General features: G+C 46.0%; 1 protein-coding gene across 1 annotated transcript in view; it reads left to right on the top strand.

Moving 5' to 3' along the window:
• Positions 1-827: 827 nt before the first annotated feature.
• Positions 828-24,006, top strand: part of Siah3 (siah E3 ubiquitin protein ligase family member 3) — a 65,967-nt gene continuing 42,788 nt past the window's right edge. The window contains exon 1 of the mRNA XM_005409091.1: positions 828-1,051. Within this exon, the coding sequence (XP_005409148.1) occupies positions 917-1,051 (135 nt within the window). The 5' untranslated portion in view covers positions 828-916. The remainder of the gene's footprint in view (positions 1,052-24,006) is intronic.

Here is a 24,006-nt window from a genome sequence, read left to right as displayed (position 1 = left end):
TCTCTGCATCTGAAATTATTTTGCTGATTTACAAGACACTTTCTTTTCTGTGTAGGTTTTTCTCTGTGTGTGCATTCATGCATCAGAAATTCCATTATTTTTAGAAGCATTCTCTGTGCATTTTTACGCATTAATAAAAATGAGCTCAGTAATTATTCTGGAAAAAATACACATTTGCACTCCCTTCCCTCAATTCCCAATGCATTTGTCAGGTTTTTGTTGTTGTTCTTGTTTTGTGGGGTTTTTGGTAAAAAGTGGAGCGAGATTTATGAAGGAGCTGTAATCCAAATTACAGAGGGTCAGAGCGCCCGACTGAAAGACGCACGTCTCTGCTGCTGCCAAGCTCCTACTGGAATCAGACTGTTGTAATATTTGATTTTCTCCCAAGCAGCTCTGGTGAGTCGAGCCACGATCTGCATTATCCATCTGCCTAGTTTGGAGCGAGGTGTTTTACTATTTGGCAGTTTAAATGCTTTACGCTTTTTGCCAGGGCATTAAGAAAGGCTCTCATGTTAAATTAAGTCAATTAATAAATGGAGACACATTAAGCAATCAATTTTGTCAGCCTATCTCCCCAGTATTATGTATGGTTGGCTGTAATCACAAGATAAATGCAATGTGCTGATCTATGGTAATGTTCAATAATACATTCTCTGTCAGGCTCAATTCATCAGGGAGTTTCAGTAGGGGAGGCATTTGTTATTGGCTATCTCTGCACCTCAAGGATAACATTTCTGTCCTTTTGATTGGCCGCCTCACTGCTGCAAGATTCCAACCGTCTTATTTTGATGATGAATATGAAGGCATGCTAAGCCAGGCTGGCGCGGAGTGTCTCAGAGGCTGCACTACTTCCAGAGCCCAAGGACTTACAGCTTCCTTCACTGCCTTCCTGTGCCAGCAACCCCCAAAAGTTGTGATGCTTTTCTTTACTCAGTGCTTTGGGGCTGTGCTGGATCTCATTCACCTCCGGTTTCAACACTACAAGGCTAAACGGGTTTTCTCTGCGGCTGGGCAACTTGTCTGTGTAGTCAACCCCACACACAACCTAAAGGTGAGTGGCTGTCTCTCATCATTTCACATTCATTCAGCTCGGGCTCTAGCTCCTTCTCGGAGGTGTCAGTCACCCTCCAGCATGCACACGGAGCTCTTGAAAACACTGGCTTGCTCCTGCTAGGATGGAGTAGCAGCTGGGGATGTTTGCCTTGGCTCATTCTCCCTCTCTGGGTGGCTTGAGGCTCCTGGTGACAGTGTGCTCTCTCCCGACTGGCAGGAAACACTGGAGTGACTAGCCAGTGTCTTCCCTGTGCTGTCAGCCTGAGGGGTGGGGGACAGAAGTGAGGGTGGCCCGGTGGGGGCTGGGGGGTGTCCTACCTCTCCCTCAAATATTTGTTTGCAAGTGCTCAGAAGGTAGAATTTGAAAAGTTACCCGAATCGCTGTCCGTCCATATGCTGAGAAGGTGGCTAAGTACAAGAATTCTGGGAGTCCCTTTGGATACTGCAGAAGTAGCTACAGGGCAGGGGCCAGGGGGAGTTTTGTGAGAAGCGGTCGCCCTTGACTGTATGTGTGGTGCTGAGAGGAGTTGAGCTTATTCCTTCCTGCCCGCTGGCTGTGCACTTTACACAGAGCATGGAGGAGGAGGGGAGCTGTGTCCCAGTTGTGTAATACTGAAAGCAGCCAGGAGCCGCTGCTGCCGGGAGCCCTGCCTGAGACATGCCGAGTGCCTGCGGCTGCCTTGCCGCCTGGCTGCCACCTCTGTACTGTGCCTTTAGGTAGATGCTCTTTAAGAAAGTATCCAAAAAAATAAAGTTTAGAAGGATGGCTACTGGCATCACAGCCAAGACTGAGGGGGTATGCATGCGCCACCTGGGAGGTGTTGGGGAAGACAGAGCGTAAGGGGCGGTGGAGGACCCAGCTGAACTCTTCACATGCGGAACCTGAGTCACTGGGCTGTGTTTTAAAGTAAAAGGAGGTACTGTAAGGAGTGGCTTTCCTGTCCTCCTCAGTGTACTGGAGGTGCACGGACAGCGGGGAAGGCCATGTCTGCAGCAGGACCACCAGATATCTGTGTGAAGACAGATCTGTAATTCAGACCCGCTGCTGCTGGCCGGTGTTGTGTGTTGCTTGTCACTTTACAAACTCCTCCGTGGGAGCCCTGCAGGTCAGCGCTGATTGCTGGGCCCTGCCCCAACTCCTCGAAGTCTCCAGGAATGGCCTTGTGCCCTGAGGTCATGTGCCAAGGCTGGCCAGAGTGGAGTCTATGATCTGTACCAGTCTCCACACCCTGCTCTGTCCAGGAATGGGCTTCTGCAGTCCACAAACTGTGACTAATACCATCTCACCCAGCCATCCACACTCACTTGCCCTCTCACTCTCTGTCTCTGTCTCTTGCTCTTTCTGTCTCTCTGTCTTTATCTGTCTCTTTGTCTCTGTCTGACTGTCTCTGTGTGTCTGTGTGTCTGTCTGTCTCTGTCTGACTCTCTGTCTCTGTGTGTCTGTGTCTGTCTGTCTCTCTCTCTCTCTCTGCTCTTATCCCACTATTTCTTCTTTTTCTTTATGGCTTAGTTTCATAAATGAGAATCCTCTTCCAGTCATCCTTAACCAAGCAATGTACGGTATACATATTAAAATACAATTCTGAATTCCATTTTATGGCCACTTTTGAGACTGCATTTGAACTCTCATTATTTTGTCACTTTACATTAGTTAGTTCCCTATGGCAAGAAATTTTGTTTACTCCTGCTTTGTATTTTAATGCCTTTAAAATTGTGTGTGAGACAGCATTTCTGCAGTTTGAATTTAGGTAGTCCACTGACTGCAGCTGGTGATGGGGAAGAAATAGGTGCTAAGGTCTAGGTGTAGGACGCAGGGCAGCGGTCTATGCATATTTTTCAGCAAAGTCTGCTTGATACTGGTGTTGCTGCCCCCTTCCAGGAGCCTGAATCAGGGCTGGGTGCCTCAAGTTAGCGCTGGTTGGCTGTCGAGCTTTCCTTTCCTCTGTCCTGCTTCCTCCGTAGCCTCGGGAGGTTGCCAGGAGACATTAGGTGAGTGTACTTGGTAACACTCTCCTCTTTCAAAAACGTATGTTTTGTGATATAATTTTTAGGAATTTCAAAAGTTGTCACATAAAGCCTCTAAGCAAATTCGGAATTATACAAGCGAGAACATAAAATAGGCGGCACATGCTATAAGACTCTGTTTCCCACAGCGCGCAGTTCCACATACACACTCATCTGGTTTTTCATTTCCCATAAGAAACACTTCAGGGTTTTGCTCCCAGGAGCATTGCTGCAGGTAAACAAAGCACATCAAGTTCTGCTAATGCCACCAGGACTCAGGCACTGCACACAGAACGCAGAGCTGCTCCCAGGCAGCTGGACTGACACCCTGGGGCTCTCTGCACAAGCACTGTGCACTCTTCCAAGGTCCAGGCGGCTAGGGAGCGGGGCAAGCTCACCTGCCTGTCACACCTAAAGGCGAGCAGCCTTTTGCAGGATGTCTAAGGGAACAACCATTTAGAAGAATTACTGCCCATTGCTTAGATTAAAAAGTACACAGAAGCTTAAAAAAGGTTCTTTTTCTAAACCTGATTTCCATAAGTAGACCACAGAAATATGCTTTCAGTGCATTAAGCTGCCGTTTATGCTTTTTTTTAAGTCCTTCTTTTCTTTTAAAGAAAAAACAGAAAGCTGTAGCAATGTAACCCAGAATAGCTATTGATCTGTGGCGCTTCCCTGCACTTTGTATGACGGGCTGGTACATGAAATGGTGACCAAGGACAGAGAGACTGCAACCTTGCTTTCAATTTTCTGAGTTGCATGTAGGTACAAAGAAGATTGGGAAGCCTGTGTTTTTCTTCGTGAAAGCATTTTTACACTTTATCTTGGGCTTTCCTGAGAGTTCGAACAACATTTAAGAACCTGAGGCAAGTGCTGAGCTATAATCAAAATTCACTTACTGGAAAGAGAAATCATATATTTACCATGCTTCTATAGGTCACCTTCATTCTTGATCTTGTTATGGTGATTACTCAGTAACCTGGGATTACTTCAAGTCTGATACCTTTCCTTTTACGCAGAAGGCAGAGCCTCCCCATGTCCTGCAGATATCCAGTTTAGATACATTACTCACTAAGCCCACCCTAATTAAAAGGGTCCTTTAAAGTAGCTGGCCGGGAGCACAAGAGAGCTCAGCTTTAAGTAAGGTGGTCCCAGTACATCTGTGGGGCTCCAGAATGTGGAGCAAATAAGCATATGTTTCCCCGTATCTGTCTGTCTCTGCCTATAAGAACACCTTGCACAGACCAGGGCTCTAAATGATGCCCCCACTTTTCTTTCTCTCCCCATAAAAAGTAGCCCCCAAACAGCTAGCTCTCTTGGCAGGCTGCCCTCTGCTTCTTTATTCTCGGAGGTTACTGCAATGTGGAAGCCAGCTTCAGACTGCCACTCCTGAGGTTCTGGTGCCTGGTCCTGATTCAGCACTCCTTCCCTCTCATCGTTTGCCTGTTTCCAAATCAAGAAGCCCTTTTCTCCTGGCTGCTCTCCCAGAGGCCCCAGCTCCCCTGGGCAGCCTTGTCTGCCACCTCATCTGCAGAGGTGCCCTTCGCAGGGTGGGATGGCCTGGCACTGCAGGCAAGGTGCTCCAGGAAAGGGTCTGCAGTGTCTGCCCGAGCCTGCTGAGGTCAGTCTTCAGCACTTCTCAAGCGGACAACAGCTAAACTAAGGTGGCTGTAAGACTTCCTCCTCTTCACCACAGGCTCTGATAAACAAGTTTCTGAAAAAAGACACTCAAGATGCTGTCTCACAAACTTCTGAATGATCCTCTCTGATAGTTCCACCCAGTGCCAGCACAACCCGCAAATCCCAGTGCCCTCCTCTGCGTCCAGACCTGACAGCAGAAGTCTCTCCACCTCCCCAGGGAGGGAAGACTATTCCTGCCTCTAGCCAGCCAGGTGCCTGTAGCTTTTGTCAGTTGTAATCCATTAACCTCAGGGTTATCCTCAGAAACACACACACCACACGCACACTCACTTGTGCATGAGTGGAAGGGAGGGGCTATATATAGGACAATGTGGTTTAATTGAAGCGTCTGGCAGATACAAAATCTGAAATGGGGCATTTCAGTGCTGTTCCTTGCAGCGTCCACGTGCCTGTGTGGATGACTGTGTGCTGAGTGAGGTGGGGAGTAGGGAGCTGCAAGGGAGGGCAGGTTCAGGACATCTCAGAGGAGAGAAAGGAAGAGACGTGAGGCGTGCAGTAAAGCCAGACATTGCCCCCTCCATTTGTGGGGTAACCTCTGGAAATCCTGTGCCACCCTGTGGGTTTGCTAACTCTGCTTCACACAATACAGCAAGTGGCAGGGGAAGAGCAGAAGACCTGAGCAGAGTTTTTAGAGATTTAGAGGCAGCCTTTGGAGTGTTCAGCACAAATACCTACTTCAAAGCAGTCAAAGGCTTCTGGGAGATTGTTTTATAGCTGATATGTGGGTTTCCCAGTTCCTACGCACACAGCCACATCTGCAAGGCCCACTCCCTGTCCTGTGGACATTTCTCTGTCAGCATCCTTTGCCCAGGCTGCAACCTCCTCCCTGCTCATTAGCACCAGAGAAGGGCTGGGTGGGGGGCAGAGGGGCAGGCTCCAGGCTGGCGGTCTGCACTCTGACACCTTGCAGCCTCTTCCACACCTTTGGCTTCGAGGATATTGCATGACACTCGCCTCTATCGGGCACAGAGCAGGCGTGCAGCTTTTCTGGCTAATGATGATTGCAAATGAGGCTCTTGGGCCACATAACAGGAGGCTCCAGCCCCGAGCAGAAATTTGGTTAGCTGTGTGCAAGTGATTGAGTTGCAGAGGAGGCCAAAGCGGGCAGCCATGCAGAGGGGAGCTCATTACCTCTGCGCTGCAGTTATGCAGCAGCCCCCAAGCACATCGTATAGCATTCCTTCGGCCACAGTCTCCCAGCCTGCAGGGACTGTTGGGGGAATTAGAAAACTGATACTGAAAGCCTCCTTTGAAACCCACAGAGAGGTCAGAGTGACTTGGATGCTTCCTGGGATAAGGCAGGGTATTTATCCAGCAATTAACAAGAAGGAGAAAAAGTAAGTGTCCACGAAGGTGTTAGCCTTAAAAAGTCACCTTGGCCTGACCAGCTCTGTTTCCTAAAGAGGACAATGACGTGTTTAGAGATTTGGAGAATGGAGACCTGCCCTCCCATGGGGTATGTGGCTCAGGGAATGATAGGAAAGATGTCAAAGCTGGAAAGTTCAACCTTGATTTACAATTAAGGAAACTGAAGCCAGAGAGGGGAACAAGTTGCCTATGGCTGTCATAATGAATTCATCACACTGGACAGCTTAAAAACACAGAAATATATTGCCTCACAGTTCTGGAGGCCAGAAGTCTGAAATCAATGTGTTGGCAGAGCAATGCTCCTTTTGAAATCCCTAGGGTAGAATCTTTCCTTGCCTCTTCCAACCTTGTGATGGTTGCATGAGGTCCTTGGCTTGTGGCTGCAGCCTTCCCATCTCTACTTTAGTGGTCACACTGCCTCCTCATCCTCTGTGTACTTATCTTATGAGAACACATGTGATTACATTTGGGGCCCACCTGGGTAATCCAGGATAAACTTCTCCTACCACTAAGCATAATTTACTCACACCCTTGGAAATATAAGATGATAGTCATAATAGTCTCAGATTCTAGACATTACAACATGGACCCATCTTTAGGGACCACCATTCTATCTACTACATGGCTTTTGCAAAGTCAGCCTATTTACAGACAGAATTAAGATGAGAAGTTAAGTCTCTTGATGCCAGACTATGTCTCTGAACTCCCCTCTAGAAAGTGACCCCAAAGTCTATGTCCCTTGTCCAGGTACATACTTTGAGGCAGAGACTTGCTGGGGCCCTTGCTGGGGCTGCCGTCCCACAGTGGGCCGGCAGCATGACCTCACAGACTGCACTGCTGTCTTGGTTACTTTTCTCTCATTGCTGAGACAAAATACCCAACGCCCAAAATGCAGGAAGGAAAGGTTTATTGAGCTTACAGTCTGTGGAGGTTTCAGTCCATACTTGGCTGGCTCCGAGGCAGAAGATAGCAAAGCAACAAGAGCAAAGGGGGGAATGGCAGCCGAACAGCAAACAGCCAGAGCAAAAGGGAGGAATGGCGGCAAGCAGCTTCTTTCCCTGCCTTACTTTGTAAACAGGCTACCCCCACCTAAGGGGCGTGTAGCTCTCACATAATCTCCATGCCCTCCTCTTCCACAGGCTCAGGATATGTACAAAGTAAGCACCCTGGCTTCCTGCTGAGCCACTTAGCAGAACCTCTAGACTCCCCAAGTTGACACAATGTATCAACTATAACAACTGCAAACCCTCCCTCCCCCCTCACCGGACCACATTCCCTAGCAGAGCAGACAATCAACCTCTCATCCTCTCTTATCCTTCTACTCTCTCCATAAATTTTCTTCTTTTTCTTTTTCAAATTCTTTTTTAAAAATACAATGTATGCACATCATATTTTAAAAGTCAAATGATAAAGGAGGTGCAGTGTAAAAGAATAGTGCGGTGTAAAAATTTTTATTTTGTCCTTGGGACCTACTCTGTGAATCCCCAAGACCAATGTGTGAAGAAGCAGTGCATGTTGGGGAAATCTCGTGAGCTCTGGGGGAGACAGGTTTCAGTTCAGTCCTGACTGTGCCACTTGCTGACACATGACCTTGAACTAATGACTTAGCCTTTTAGCAGCTCCATTTCCTTATCTATAATGGTGAGGAAATAAAGCCCGCCTTCTCTGGTGGCTGCAGCATTGGATGAGCTCCCATCAAACAAATGTCTGCTGTGGAGGAGAATCAGAAGCGGCAGCAGTCACAGCTAACACAGTCATTAGAATGGCAGTGTTTCTGGGAAGCTGTCTTCACTCCACCCTCCCCTCCTGGCTGCCTTCCCTCCTTTTCTGTGAGCCTCTTGCTTGAAGTTGCTTTCTGCTATTTGTGAATTGCCTTTAGCTTTGAAGAGAATTTTGTACAGAATAATTTCTTGGCTTATGCAGAAGTCAGACTTTTCTTTAATGCTTAGCTTCAAAGAAAACAATTCCTAGTGAGCTCTGCAACCAGAAGTCCGGTGGGTCAGGGGCTGGGTCTTGAGAGGACATGTTCCCCCTCGGGGTGGGAGCTGGGTGAGTTAGGGGCTCTGTCATCCCAGAGTCAGGAGGCATGCAGACAAATCCTCCTCTCCACCCATCCTGAGAACCTGCCCCTCATGACTTACCCATGGCTTCTTTTCATTAGGAGCCGCTTCAGGGGCTCGCAGATAGGTGAGTCTGTGGGAGGCCTGGTACGGAGGATCTGCATCTGCAGGCTCATCAGCAGGACGGGCAGATATGGAAGTAGGGCCTGCAGCTCCTGGAGAGACGTGAAATCTCCTGTTCTTCAGGTCACTGCACCTTGAGCAAGCGGCTTCTCCCTGAACTGGGCAGGGATGAGTAGAGGTGAAGCTCAGTGGAGGCGGCAGCCCTGGAATCAGGGAGTGTGACTGAGAAGCCCTGACCTGTCCCGGCTATGAAAGAATTATGGCATCCCACCGCCATTAGAGAATGAAAACGACTGAGCTAGCCCTACACCTGGGTTCCTCCACCCCACCCACCAGACACACTCACACTCAACACATACACAACGGGCCATTCTGAGACCCTGTCGGTGGGGGGCACGGTCTCTGCATCCAGGATACAGAGCCCAGTGGATGCACACCTGATCCCAGCACAGTGGGAGGAAGGATGGAGCTGAATAAGACCCTCTTCCCACCTGTTACTGGCCACTCCAGACTCAGGAGAGAGGTGTGGGGACACAACAGTTCTGGGAAAGGAAAAATAATATTGTATTTGATTTTGATTTTAGAATTAAGACAGATCTGAGTTTGAATCCAATAGTGCTTTCCTTGAGTAATATTTCTTTCCAATTTTTAATTGGCACATACTTATTATATATTTGTAGGTTACAGTGCAATAATTCAACACCTGTATACAATGTACCTTGATCAAGTCAGGGTAATTAGCATTTCTATCTCCTTGGACACTGATCATTTCTATGTGTTTGGAGACTATGGACTTGAGCAATAACTCTGACCTCATTTTCTAGCCTGTCAAGTGGTTGTGTTTAGGTTAAATAACATGGCATATATAATGCTCAACACCTTGCCTACTCTATCCATGGTAGCTATAGTATTAATGTTATTGAGTTCCTCAGACATATTACGTGATGCATAAGATCTGACCAAGTTGTTTGGCCAAACTTCTCAAGTTAGATTTAGGGATGAGTGGGAAGGTGCCTGATACCTTGGGAACTACTTGTTGAGGTACCGAGATTTGAAGTAGGGTGTGATCAAGCTAGGAACTCCAGAGTGATGTTCTAGTTCAAGCTCTGAGTCTAACAATGAGGCTCAATGGGATAAAGTGATTTGTCTAAGGTTACAGCTGACAGCCCTGCTGCAAGGCCAGATTCAACACTCGTGCTCCTCTTTCAGACCCCTGTCCTCCCTGGGCAACTCCTGCAAGAGGATGGGCACTTCAGGCAATGCCCCTGTAATACATCTCACAGCAGTGTTGGACATCTTCCCGGGGGGGGGCCTTGTTCTTGATATGTTGACAAGCTATGAGCCAGAGGGACATTAAAGAAGCAAATGTTCCTTTATCCTTAGTGCTGGCACAGATATATTGAGGGACAAAGATGGGGCTCCACAGGAAGTCACTGAGCCACGCAGCCATAACCCAACAGTCAAATAGCAGGATGGATCAAATTCTGCTACCCAAGGCTACATTTCCTCTTGACCATGGACCCAGCATGAAAGCACCAGCAGAAAACAGATCAGAAACCAGCCTAATGTGTTTAGCAGAGGGACAGGGTCTTTCTGGATAATTTGGGATAGTGGTCTAACTGGAAATGTCAGTTGAGCTTGCAAGATGCTGTACTTCTTAATAACTTCTTGGTTCTTTAATGTATTTTTAATCATGAATCCATGATGTTAGAGAGGCTGCCAGGCATCTAAGACCCTGAGGCACATGACTTCTGCAAAGGGAATGGCCTGAGAAGGGGAAGGGTACAGCCTGGCCCCCCAGAATGAAGCAAGGAGGGTCCCCAGTGGAAGAGCATATTTGGAGAGAGAAGATGGGGATAACTTGGCATGGGGAAGGCCCCACCGAGATGGAACTCAATCCAGATTTTACAGATTTTACAGATTTGCCAGATTTGCAGATTTTACAACAGACTCACTAGCAAGCACAGCTGCCTGCTGGCTTTGCAACCAGACTTCACGGCTCCTCAGACTGAACTCACAAAACTTGGCCTACATGTGCCAGGAAGTCCAAGGCAAGTACCCCTACAGAACCGCAGTTCCTTTCTGTCAATTAAGGATATATAGTAGGTCCTCCTAAGTTCAGCCAGCTGCCCATCATGAAGTTTTCTATCTCAGTTATGCACACAGTGATACCAATCATGACAATAATGATCAGAAACAGCCACCATTTACTGAAGGCATGCTATGTCCAGGAACTCCAGTTAACTGTCACTGAGAAGTAGCTTATCATTATCACTCTCCACTCTGCAGAAGATCAAAATACATGCAGGTCAAAGAGCTGGCTCAGTGTCACTTGGTTCTTTGTGGGAGAGCTTTTTCTTTTTAAATGAAAACTTTGTGCTCTTAAGCACCTCTTGGTCTGTCATCCTTTAGAGTTCACTTTTCCGAACAACTTGCTTGGCCTTAGGACTAATATTGGATAGATGATACTGCATTTAAAAAATCGAGCCTGAGCCCTGTCTCTTTCACCCCAATGTGTATACACACACGCACAGCTGCTCCAGCTCTTGGTGGGAGACCCTGGGCCATGTTCTCTGAGCTGCCCTTAGAACTGAACAGTGATTTTTGTCTCTTCCGCTGCTTTCTGGGATCACATCCCAAATAAACTACTGCATCTGAGTCCTTGTCTCAGGCTTTGCTTTGAGGGGATCGAAATGAAGACAGTCGGTATGTGTAAGTTAATTACCTGACATTTATTGAGCACTAAGTGCCAATCCCTATGCTGAGTGATTTACTTGAATTGTTTAAACAAATCTTGAGGGTATTTAAACCCTGAGTTTATGCCCAATTTGCACATAAGGAAACTGAGGCACAGAAAGATTAAGTAACTTGTCCAAGAACTTATCTCATGAGTGCAGAGTTAAGTTTACGTTTTTAACTTTTCTGTAAAGTTACCTCTTTCTTAATCTCAGAATGGGTTGTCCGCACGCATCTACAAAGAGCCCAGCCCTCCGATCCAGGCTGTATAAAATTAACAATCTGCACAAAATACTTCAGGGAAGTCTTTGTCACAACTTTCCGTAAATGCCCAACTCAAAATTATCCTGTTAAAATGGAAGTCTGTACTCTGAGATCACTTTTTTTAAAACATGCATTACCTGTGGACACAATGTCTGACCCTGTCTTGTACACCAAGTTGTCCTCCTGTCAGTATCTGACTTGCTTCTCAACCACAGAGAGGGCTAACGAAGGTCACACCAGGAATGCAAATGCCCTCTATGCACTGGATGACATTTCATGGGCTGCTTTTTCCTCTGAAAAAAAAAGAAGACAAAAAGGGGATCTTCTTATACCATAAGAAAGAGGCTGTCTAAAAGCTCATGGCTTTTTCCACCGAGCAACGGACCCTTCAAAGAACCACAAGCATCTGAAACATCCTTCTGTTAGCAGCCACACTCTACCACTACATTTGTGTTTTTTCCCTAAAATCAAAAAGGGATTAATTTTTAAAATTTCATTGGTACATTTTAGATGTCCATCATGATATGGAATTTATACCTGTTCATGATGTATCTTGATTCTCTTTCCCCTCCCTCCTCTCCCTTCAACCCCTTTCCCACTCCTTATTTACAAAATCATTGTTTCCATTTTTCCCTTCTATTCTTTTTTCCTTTTCCCTTCCTTCCTTTCCTCCTCTCCCCTCCTTAGTTCTCTTTCCACTTGAATATTTTCTTTCTATTTCCCAAATCTGTTATAATTTTGGTCTTTATTGCTCACAGTGCAGAAATCATGAACTATTTGAATATGTGTGTCTGATTTACTTCACTTAAAGAATATGGTCTCAAGGTGCATCCATTTACCTAGAAATGTCTCAGGTTTATCCTCTTTATGGTAGAGTAGTACTCCATTGTATGAAAAAAAAACCCCACATCTTCTTTATCTGTTTATTGGTTGATAGACATTTGCGCTGTTTCCAACATTTAGCTGTTATAAACTGTGCTGCTATAAACATGGATATGCATATATCACTGTGATATGATGCTTTTAATTTTTTCTGGAAGATACCAAGAAGAGGGATAGCTGGGTCAAATGAAACCTGTAGTTTTAGTTTTTCGAGGAATCTCCACAGTGATTTCCACAATGGTTAGACCAATCTACACTCCACCAACAGTGGAGAAGTGTTCCTTTTTCCTCACGGCCTCACAAGCATTTGTTATTGGTTGATTTCTTTTTCTTTTTTCTTTCTTTTTTTTTTTTGGTTGATTTCTTGATAAGAGCTATTCTTTCTGAAGTGAGATGAAATCTCAGTGTTGTTTTAATTTGTATCTCTCAAATGACCAGGGTTGTTGAACATTTTTTCACATATTTATTTGCCATTTCTACTTCTTCCTCTGAGAAGTGTCTGTTCATTTCAGATGCCCATTTTTTGGACTGGGTTTTAAATTTTGGGGGTCTCCTTTTTTTAGTTTGTTATCTGTTCTAGATAATAGTCCTTTGTCTGAGGAATAATGGGCAAATTATTTCTCCCCACCCTGTGGCTTGTCTCTTCACTCTGTTGGTGGTTTCTTTTGCTTATTAAAAGCTTTTTAATAAGATGAGATCCCAGTTGTTGACTCTTTGTGATATTTCCTGTATGATTGGGATTTTGTGTTTGCTTACACCTGTGTTTCCAAGAGTTCTACCTATTCCATCTCCCAGCAGATTTAGTGCTTCTGTTTTAATATTTAGATCTTTGATCCGTTTCAATTTTAATGTAGTATGGAGAGAGACATAGGTCTAGTTTTAATCTTCAGGATATGGAAAGCCAGTTTCTCAGCACCATTTATTAAAAAATGTCTCTTTCTCCTATGAAAGGTGTAGGGCCCCTTTATCAAAGATCAGGTGGTTGAGTGTTTTTGGAGTTGTTTTTGCATCTTCTCGTCTATTCCATTGATCCTCAGGTCTGCTTGTTTTCCCATGCTATGCTGCTTTTGTCACAGTATCTCTGTAGTATAATTTCAAGTCAGGGATTGTGATACCCCTGACTTGCCTTTGTTGCCCAGAATTGCTTTTGCTATTCTAGGTCTCTTCTAACTCCAAATGAATTTTAAGATTGTTGTTAAGAGGAATGAAAACTTAATGGCCGTATCCTACCTAATCTATCTCAGCTTCTATTTTAGTTTCTAGTAAGTCCTTCTCCTAAAGCCCTACTAGTGGTTTTGTTTTTATTTTTGTTTTTACTTTTTACAAAACCATTGGAGGAAGAGCAGAATTAGGGAGGTGGTATAGGAGGATTGTGAGCATTCCACTGACCACAGGGATGAGAAAATAAGGCAGGAGCCAGCAGGGGTGTCATTGAAAAGAGTGGAGATGTCAGCAAAGGTCACCAAGGGCTATGGAAGCCACACAGGGGACACTGCAGTCAAAAGAGTGACAAGGACACCCACAGAAGTGCCTTCAACTTGAACAATGTCCCCTCACTTCCATTCTGTCCCCAGTGATCTCTGCTTGTCATGGTGCTCCTTAGGAAGGTGGCATGGGGGCAACAGGGCTGACATTGTGAGGATCAAACCATCCTCAACTACCCCCGCCCTGCTCATGTCTCTCTGTAAACAAGAGGGCTGATGAGCACATCAAGAAGTTGCCTCATGAAAGCTAAAGCAAGTCATCTGTTTATGGTAATTAAATAAGTGCCACTTGCACCTCTCTCTGGTATGGTTATGGAAGCAAGTGACAGAAACACACTGTTCTCCAAGAATCTGAGAGCAGTGAGGAACAGAAAGGTCAGCCCCCAGCCACCCCCCTTCTGAAATCACCTGGCTGAACAGGTGCACTCCAGGGGTGAAGCCTTACTTGCCCTCCAGCTGGCCTCCCCATGGGTCCCCACCAAGTCACTCTGCCTTGACCTCTCTGTGAGATGAGAGGGTGACACTTCTTTTTGCCCCTTTCCAAAGTGACCATGACATGCAAAGATAGGTATTTATAATTGAACTTTTTTACACACTTTTCAAAAGAAGTTTGAGGCAATATGTACCAAATGTTAGACTGACAGATGAATGAAGTGGGAATTAAATGGAGAATGCAAGTAGGTTAATTGTGTAAGCTTAACCCATTTATCGTAGGTGACAGAAATTTAATAGAAAAGTAAAAGCCCACAGGTACATTTTAAACAACTGTCTGGATTGGGAAGTTCATGGACATTGAACTCAGATATGGCTTCAACTTTAGTTCTAATATGCATAATTACATAACCTTTGGCAAGTTATTGAACCGGCTGAGCGTCATTTTCCTTGCTATAATAAGACATACAATGTGATTTCAATGAAGGATTAATGAGATATGTATATGTGAAGGTACCGGGCCAGTGCCTGGGACACAGTAAGACATTCATTTCCCTCCCTGCCTTCCTGCTTTCTTTCTCTGTCTCCTCTCCTTCCTTCCTCCCTCTCTCCTTCATTCCCTCACTGCCCCCCTTTCCTCTACCTTCTGCATTCCTTTCCTCCCTTCCTCCTTTCCTTCTTCCTTGCCTTTTTCCTCCTTTCCCTGTTCCCCCACCCTGTTCCATGTGAAACAGGGAGTCTCCCGGAAAATCATTCATGTGACTTGATTAGTGAGGTCAGGAAGAATTTCTGAAGGGCTGGGATGTGGCTCCACAGCAGCACACTTTTTTACAAAGGGTCTCTGGAAATGAGAGGTTTTTGATGGGACAAGAGCCTCGTGCCGTAAGGGAGGGACATGTTTCCGTGGATGACTCAGTTAAGCACTGTAAAGGCACCAGTCAAGTCTCTTAAATTCTCTGAATCTTGTAGAATTGATGGGATTAGTTCCTTCAGATATCCCCAGATCTCTAGAGGCATCTACAAGTATATTTTTCCACAGGAAACTGCAACAGTTAGGGACAGGTTCTTTTAGGATGGGCCAGGGGGACACAAGTCCAGACAGGCTTCACACTAGGCAGCCCAGGAAGCCCTGGAGTCAGCAGTTGCCCTCCCTGGACAGCACATTCACCACGAACCAGCTACAAAATAAAGCTGACGTACGCAATTTCCTTCCCTCTCTGAGGTTGCATGCGTGTGTCCATGCAGGTGAGAGGTGGTGTGCAGAGTGACCAGCAACAAAGATTCCAGGCAGCTGGGGCAATCCGGGAGTACCCAGCAGCAAGAAGCAGGGCCACAACTGCAATTTTAGTGAGTGGCTGGACTTTCCAAGACCCAACCCCCGCCTCCTGCACTGCGAAGGCTTTCCAGACCACAGGTTGCTGCGAGAATCAAATGGCTCCCTCTGCCTCACAGGCACCTGGACCAAAGCTAAGCACAAATGCACTCTTCACTCTACGCATTTATTTGTGTATCTGTGTCCCTATCAGATAGCGAGTCCTCCCCATCCCCAGACCTAGCATAAATGAAATAACCAGCATATAGTAGGTGCTTAGTAAACATAGGTCTAATTAATAATGAAAATTTGGGACTGTAAGAACAAAAAAAGAAAGTGAAGAAAGAGAATTCATCAAGCTCAGAAATCGGAGCCTGTCTCCAGACATGTGATCTAAGGTAGAACTGTAGTATCAGGTGCATGGCCAGAGCCAGAGCAATCGTGACACTACATTCCAAGCCCAGGTCCATGGGTGAATGGCACAAGAAAGTACAGAGTGCATAATACTAAGCACTGGACTCTAGCACCACACAGCCTGGGCTCAGCTGTATGACTTTGGATATAGGAGTTCGTTTTTTGGTACCTCAGTCTTCTCACCTGTAAAATGGGAAAACAATAATTCCTAGCATTGTTATGAAGGCTAAATGAGTTAATCTAATGAGCACTTGGAACAATGCTTGGCACAAAACAAATGCTGTATGGGCGTTAGCCACTATTATTGCTGTTATTATTATCATTACCAAAACTGAGGAGGGTTCATTTGGTCCACAGGTTCTGATAGTGATGGGGCAAAAGGAGTAAGAAGAATCCAGTGGATTCTGGCCCCCCGATTCTGCTGAAACTTTGGCTGCCTCGGCATTGCTAATCTTCAGATGGGTTCTCTACCTGCGGGTGAAATGCTTTACATTCACCTTTTGAGAGCTTGGGAAAGTCACACTCCGAATGGTGCCAAAGATGTTGGCCGGTACCATCAAATGAACCCGAGGCCTGGGGGCTTACAGCTTCATTTTTTTCTTTCTACCTTTCTGTTCCATTTTATGGGCTCTCAGATCTAAAGGGGAGAACAGACCCTTCCATTATTAAAGGAAAGTTCCTGTTTACTTAGTTTGTAGCACACACTTATAAAGCAGGCACACTGCTCTCATTACACACAGCCGCATTCAGCCCTCAGAGCATCCCCGTGAGGTAGAGCTATCGTTGCCCCTACTTCACAGATGAGGGAGATGAGGCACAGAGAGGGTAAGTAATGTGTCCTAGGCTACACAGCAGCAAGTGATGGAAGTGGGAGTGTTAAGTCAGAAGCCTGGACCAATGTGTCTCCTGGGTCTCCTGCTCCACTGTCCTCCAGAAGGCCCAAGTCTGGGTAAATGCAAAAGGAGCTAAACAGGCCTCGCCTGGCCCAAGGAGGGTGAGCTTCTGGCTGGTCTCTAAATGCCCCACCTGGAGCAACCCTGCCTGTCTCGCTGGGAGGAAGGGAGATCCCATAGACTAGTGTGGCGCACCTATGGCATGCGTATTATTTGTTTTTCTTTTAAGACAAAAGATGTTAATGTGTGTGTTGTTTTCTTCTAAACTAAAACCTCGGTATTCAGGTTTAATTGCAGTGTTGACACTTGCAATAAATAACTTGGTTTGGGATTGCAGTTTGGGCACTCTTTGCCATCACAGCCATAGACTCCCAGGTTCCAGCACTGATGCTTGGTGGCCCAGCTCTGGACAGGAAGTGGATGCCCCCTACACACACAGAGCCGGGAGCCCAAGAGGACAGCAACCGCAAGCATAAGAATGGGCCCTGAGCTCAAAGGAAGCAGCCCTGCCGCCTGGCACTCTGCTGCTAACTGCCATAGGTTTGGGTACTAACTGGTGGCTTTCAGTGTGTCTGAGGTACAGCGGATTTCTTCCCTCTTCTCCACGCAAGTAGAGGAGGCCCGGGCGCCAGTGGATGTCAGGAAGTGGTCTGTGTGACTGCTGGGCTTTGTGGTCGGACAGCTGTCCTCTCCCGGTAGAGATGAGCCCTGGTAACTCAGTGATGACTAAGACATTGCGCAGTGCCAAGACCAACGTGTTTAGTTACAAAAGCAAGGCTTTTGTTTCAGCTCTGCTGCTAACAGAACCAGTTGTTGCGTCCAGGATAATTCTATTCAGGGAGTAACTGTTGAGAATGTAATGACTGTTACAACGCAAACTAATGAGAACAGAAGGCTGTTATCAATTTGAATTTCAGGAGCGAAATAGGCTTCGCCACGCTGACTGGCACAGAGTGTGTGTGTGTGTGTGTGTGTGTGTGTGTGTGTGTGTGTGTGTTTGACCTCAGCATTGTTTGGGCAAAAAATAAAGAAAGGCTTTTGCTAAAACAGCTTCTGAACAGCTAGCCAAAAGCCGGTGCAGACACCCCAGTAAAACTCTTGATGGATTGTTAAAACCTGGCTGAGCCAGGGATACAGCTCAGTGGCATAAGTGCCTGCTTGGCAAGCACAAGGTCCTGAGTTTGATTCCCAGTACCAAAAATAAATAAATAAATTAATTAATTAATCAAACCTGGCTGAGCTCTTCCAGGAGGCCCTGCGTAGGGTGGGGCCAGTGAAGCCAAAGTGAGTCATCCCCTCTCTAGGAGAGGAGCCCGCTCTGAGCACGCACTCAGACCTGTCCCTGCACTTTCCAGCGCTGAACTTCCACGGGTCCTCTCTGCTCCCCGAGTCTTTCCCTCCTGCAAAATTGGGATGGATAGAAGCTCTCACCCTGCCAACCTCGTGGCTTGAAGGGGAGCATCAAAATGAGACAATAGCTGGCAAAATGCGCAGCGAGCAGTCTTTACCCCACAGGGGGGTGGAGAGGGTTATTTGTATTCGTGTCCCCTTCCTGGTCCTCTTATTTGTTTGCTTAACCCTGCCTTGTTCTAAAAGGGATTCTAAGCAACCTACCGATTTTTTTGGAATATCTTGCAAGGCTAAAACCTTCACCTGGAATAACTCTCATCCTAAGCAGTGCCTCAGTACAAAACAGCCCCAGGGCGGTTTGCTGGGGCTGGATGGACAACAGCCTGAGGGCGCTGGGAGGGGTGCAACCTGTTCTAAGGAGCCTGGAAATCTGACCTTAAGCTAGGTCTCTAAAAGCTAAGTGGGTCATTCTACAGTCTGTACTGTGGATGACAGAGGAGGGGTGGGGAAAGACCGTGAAGTCACTCATCTATTCAAGTGTGTATTTATTGAGCTCCTGCTATAGGCAATGGTACTGTGATACCGAGATTGAAAAGATGCCCACTGAAATAGTCTCCTCGTGGGCTCGGCTTCAAATTCTTTCCAGTTTCCTCCCATCTCTGTCTCTGCCTTCTAGTTGTCATTAGTGCTAGGACTGTGGAACAGGAGTTCCCTAAATTCTTTCAACTAACCAGAGGGCATGTTCTTCTGAGTCCCAGCAAGAAACAAGGACTTTTCAGCTCGCCTGCACACCGGCATGACCGGAGGAAGTGCTGGCAGAGGGATTAGATCTGACACTCTCAGGATACAGACAAAATCAGTGGAAAGTAACAAGGGTTCCCAAGGGTGGGGAGATACTGGAACCTTTGTGCACTCCTGAAAAGAATGTAAAATAGCCCTGCTGCTATAAAAAAAAAAATAGGATAGAATTTCCTTAGAAATAATCAACACAGAATTCCCGTATGACCCAGAATTCCCTTTCTGGGTATATATCCCAAAGAAATAAAAATGGAGACTCAAAGAGATACTTACATATAAATGTTCATTGCAGTTTTATTCCACAGCCAAAGGGTGGAAACAATAGATGAATCAATATACAAAATGTGATACGTACATATGGTGGAATATTATTCAACCATTAAAAAGGAATGAAATTCTGGCCCCCCTACAGTATGAATAAAACTTGAAAATGTTATGCTAAGTGAAACCAGACACAAATAGTGTATGTTTCCATTTATGTGAAATGGCTTATATATGCAGAGCCACAGAAATAGAAGATAGACAAGAGGCTACCAGGGACAAGAGGAGGAGGAAAGAGGCATTGTAACTTAATGGTCACCATTGGGAGAGACAAAATGTTGTAGAAATAGATAGCAATGGTCACACAGCATCGTGCATGACAATACAGCGCTGAACAGTGCACTTAACATCTTCACTCAAAACAAGCTCAAAGGGCGAAGTCAGGACAGCTTTGGTCCACATCTCCCTGCCCCTCACTGCCCAGTCACGTGGCCAGTTGGCCCACACACTCTCCTTTCCCTTCCTACCACTGGCCTTGTGATGTCTTCCATCCTCCAAAAGAGAGCTTGGCCAAGCCACTGTGCAGGTCAGGCTCCTTGGAGATACGCTTTCACAGACTCCATCCCCTTCCCTTTGGAGTATGCGTCCTAGAGGCGCAGCACAGCCACACGTCACTCAACAGGAGGGACAGGATTAGACGTGCAGCAGTAGGCAGTTTCACCCTTGTGTGGACATCATAGTACGCTCACACAGACTCAGACAGTACAGCCTACTGTACACCTCAGCGACAGGACATAGCCTGCTGCTCCTGGGCTATCAACCTCTATAGCACGTCTCTGTGCTGAATGCTGTAGGAAACTGAAGCACATTTATACACAGAGAAGGTACAGTAGAAATGCTGGGTGATTGAATTTCTCAGCTCTGTTTTAATCTTACAGTACCATCATCCTGTGCACTATCTGTTGTTGGTAGATATGTTGTTATGCAGCTCACCACTGCATTTGAACAGTGTCCCACTCCTCTGTGAAACACAAATGCTTGGAATCAGTGTCCATTTAATCTTCACATGACAGCGCTACTGCCCATGGTAGATCCCCAATAAATACACAGATACATATCTATATATAGATATATATTTGTAAATATAAATAAACATATGAACAAATGAGCCACTCCATCTTCTTTCCTCATGTCCCCTCCATCACCTCCATAGCCTTAGCTCTATCAGACATAACCTGATGAGTCTATTGCTTTCTTTATCAATGGTGTCTTTGGCTTCTCATTAGAACGGAAACCCTTTGAGAGCAGGGACATTTTCTGTCTTGCCCACTGTAGTGTCCCCAGTATGGGATAGTGCCTAGCATATTGTAGGGGCTCAGGCCATATTTATTGACTCAGTGAATAATTAGGCCTTTATTAACCCCTGCCTGGATTATATTCTACCTAATTTCACCATCTCCGTACCAGTGCCAGGGTCATAAGACTATAAATATCAATTTGCAAATGTCCTACTTCCTGTGCCCTGGAATTAATATCCATGTTCCTGCTACAGAGTATGCTGGTGTCCCCTTGACATCACCTTTCATACCTTCTCACTGCTGGAGGGCTCTGAGATCCCATAGACCCTCATGACTCATTCTGTTCTCTCTCCAAAATATCTTTCCTTGTCTTTTTGGTTAGAATTTTCCCAGCCTCCAAGATGTTAAGATGTTATCTCTTGTCAGGAACCCCTCAAAAAACTTCTAGGTATATTTCTGTCATGGTGCAAAACTGTTAACCAGCCAGGCTCCTGCACAAACTGAAGGTCCTGCAGAGCTAGACCGTTCAGTCCAACTCTGTATGTGACCATTGTCTTGGGGTAGGGCGAGTGCTCAGTAAAAAGGGTTTAACCAAGCAGAACTCCTTAGGTGAGCTTCGGAATGAAGCGAATTGTCTTGATTGACATAAATGACCTCACATCTGTGGAACTGCCCTTGAATGAGACAGGAGGATATCCCAAGTCCTGAGATCCATAGGTTCCACCTAGCCCAACTTGGGCTGCGGTCTTCTTATGGAATGAGGAATGTGTACCCCCAAGTGACTATTGCTGGAGCTAGCATTTCTCTCTAGACCCGCCAGGGGTCCTCAGTGCTCATCTTCTGCAGGTCTGCCACCCTAGGTCCGATGGGTTTTAGGGCTTCCTCTTTGTGGAGCCTGTGCACTCAAAGAACATGTGCAGGCTGGAGTGGGCATGTGCACGGGTGCCAGGGATCACAACATAAGATGGCAGCCGTGGAGCCATGACCAACTCTTTCTACCATGGAGTTATAGAACTTCAGCATGTCTGAGCAACCTCATTTCAAACCTGGACTCTGATATTATGTTCCTCCACCAGCACAGCATGGAATTCAATAGTCTGCTAGGTGAGTCTGTAACTCCTAAGTATTTGAACAAACAGTGTGTGGGCCTCCATGTGACCCTTAGCCTGTGTGCCATAAATATTGGGAGTAGACTGACTTCAGTGAGACAGAGTAACAGAGAGCTTGGGTCACCCCTTGGGTCAGAGAGCTTGGGAGGAGGGTGTAGTTCTCATGATATATATACAGTTTGTGAGTATAATTCATTCCAGAAACATACTTGTAATCCAAAGTACTTATATATCAAAACAAATTTCCCCATAAGAAATAATGGAGACTCAGATGATTTGTTCCACAACCCAAACTTACTCATATAAAAATGATTACAACACTGCAGTATAATGCAAAGTAATGAAGAAGATACAAAATATAAAGAAAAATAAACAAATTAACCTGCACTTACCTTTGAAAACCTTTGTGGTGGGTGTGAGGGATACAAGAGAAAGGAGGGTTATTACGGAGGACAACTTTCACTATCACCACGGGAATCACTGCTATCTACTGGCTCAGTGGAATCTTTTTCTTTTTTCGTGCAGCTGTAACAGGGAACCTACCCAATGACATTTGCTTTTGCCTGCTCTTGAGGACTTCACAGAAATGTGACATTGTATTGTTATAAACAGATTCATCGCTGGCAATGCTACAGCCTTGCTTGGGTGGTGCTTTCCTAAAAAGTTTTTCACTGTTTCCCACATTTTATACATCTCCCTAGTCTCATCTGAAGTGAGGGATTCCTCTCCCTTTTCCCCTCTTCCTCCTCCATAACCTCTTGCTTTGGGGAGACTCTCACCCAGAATCCTGCAGTGACAAAGAGGGAAAGAGAGAGAGAGGAAGGAAGAGGGAGACCCACTGGTTCAGTTGTGATCATGTGATGTGTGGTGTCACTACTCATATTGCAAGACATTGCTTGTTCACCAACTTGTTAAAAACGTTTGCTAGCCTTGTGGACACCTACAGAACAAGTTACTCACGATGCCAAGCTTTACTGTATTTAACTAGCAGGCCTAATAGAAAACCACCTCTTGGTGTTTTTTGAGGGAAAAAGCAAGCAGAAAGGGAAACAAGCAAGACTATTTCACCTAAACTAACCGCTGAGGCTCCACGGAGAGGAGCCGAGCAGCATGGCCGGTCCTTCCGGAATGCAACGAGTGCTCCATGCAGTGACCAAGCTGCGATTACTGGGGCACTCATAGGCTAGAACTCTGCCTCATGCCGGCCTGAAATTCATGCACTTCACGTACAAGCAGCTTTGGAGTCAGTCAGCTTGGGCTCCCCAGCAATCTGCCCTTGAGCAAGTTACTGATCCTCGGAAACCTCAATTGACTGCGCTGTGAAGTGGAAAGACCGCCTCCGCGGCCTCCCGGTGCTGTGGAAACACCAGAGGAAGCAGCACCACCTCAGTGGCAACCTCCTGTTAATACTACTGATTATCTATGTGCACTATTGTTCACTGAAAAGCTTTGAAATGGAGAATTTTTCTTAGAGTGCAGTTTTTCCAAATGCCAAAAGCAAAAAGAAGAGTTTGTCTTGTCCCAAACTCTCCTTCCTTCTAAGTACGCTCAGGACCACTCATTTCACTAACGGACTTCTTTCAGCCTTCACTTGGGTCTAGATGCTGCCCTTCCTGCCAGGTCAGCAGGTCTCCCCTCAGCTCCCGGGTGTCATGGTGCAACCAGAGTTCTACCCCCAGGCAGCTCGAGCCTGAAGCTGCAAACGACTGATGGAGAGTAAGAGACCTTCGTTGCTGTTGCTGTAGAATTCACAAGGAGTCCCTGGGTGAGGCTTGGTCCTGGCTGCATTTGGCTCCTTTGATACAGTGTCTCGGGTCCATCTAATCCATACAGAAGACCAGGCTTGAATGGAGACAATTCTGAGTGTTCTTCTCATAGGTAAGCTCAGGTGGCAATTTTCAAGCCTCACAGAAACCTGAAATCACCTTCACTGTACTGCTGTTAAATGCACTGCTTCCAAAATGCAGCTTCAAAAGGAGAAGTGGGCGTTGGCAGTGGAGAGACTCTTAGAACCCCCATAGCAGCCTTCCTTCCTTCATTGAACCTTTATCTTATGCCCTCTGAGGATGAAGGGCCATCTCAAGCACTGCAGGACTAGTACCAGGCCTGGACTGGACATGTCTTCTTAATTACATGTTAGTTAGGAGTAAGATCAACCCTTAATAATAGACACTGAGCAACAGTGGCTTGAACAAATAGAAGTTTGCTTATCTTGCAAACAGAATCTGGGAGTAGATGGTTTCTTGCATTCTCTCAGATGCTCAAAATGTCAGAATCAGCCTCACTGTGATTTTCTAAACCTTCCCTTCAGATCATTACCTCATGGTGGCAAGACAGTTGCTGCAGCTCCAGTCATCTTGACTGTATTCAAGACAAATAGAAAAGGAAAGAGACAGACTATTTCTCCAGGGAAATAGGGAGCTGGCACCATAACTGCTGGGCCCCTGCCGCTTCATTCTTTCCC

Source organism: Chinchilla lanigera, unplaced genomic scaffold, assembly GCF_000276665.1.
Source record: "Chinchilla lanigera isolate Chin_1 unplaced genomic scaffold, ChiLan1.0 scaffold00117, whole genome shotgun sequence".
Lineage (NCBI taxonomy): Eukaryota > Metazoa > Chordata > Mammalia > Rodentia > Chinchillidae > Chinchilla > Chinchilla lanigera.
Note: the sequence above shows the minus strand (reverse complement) of the source record. Positions and strands in the feature narration are given on the sequence as shown.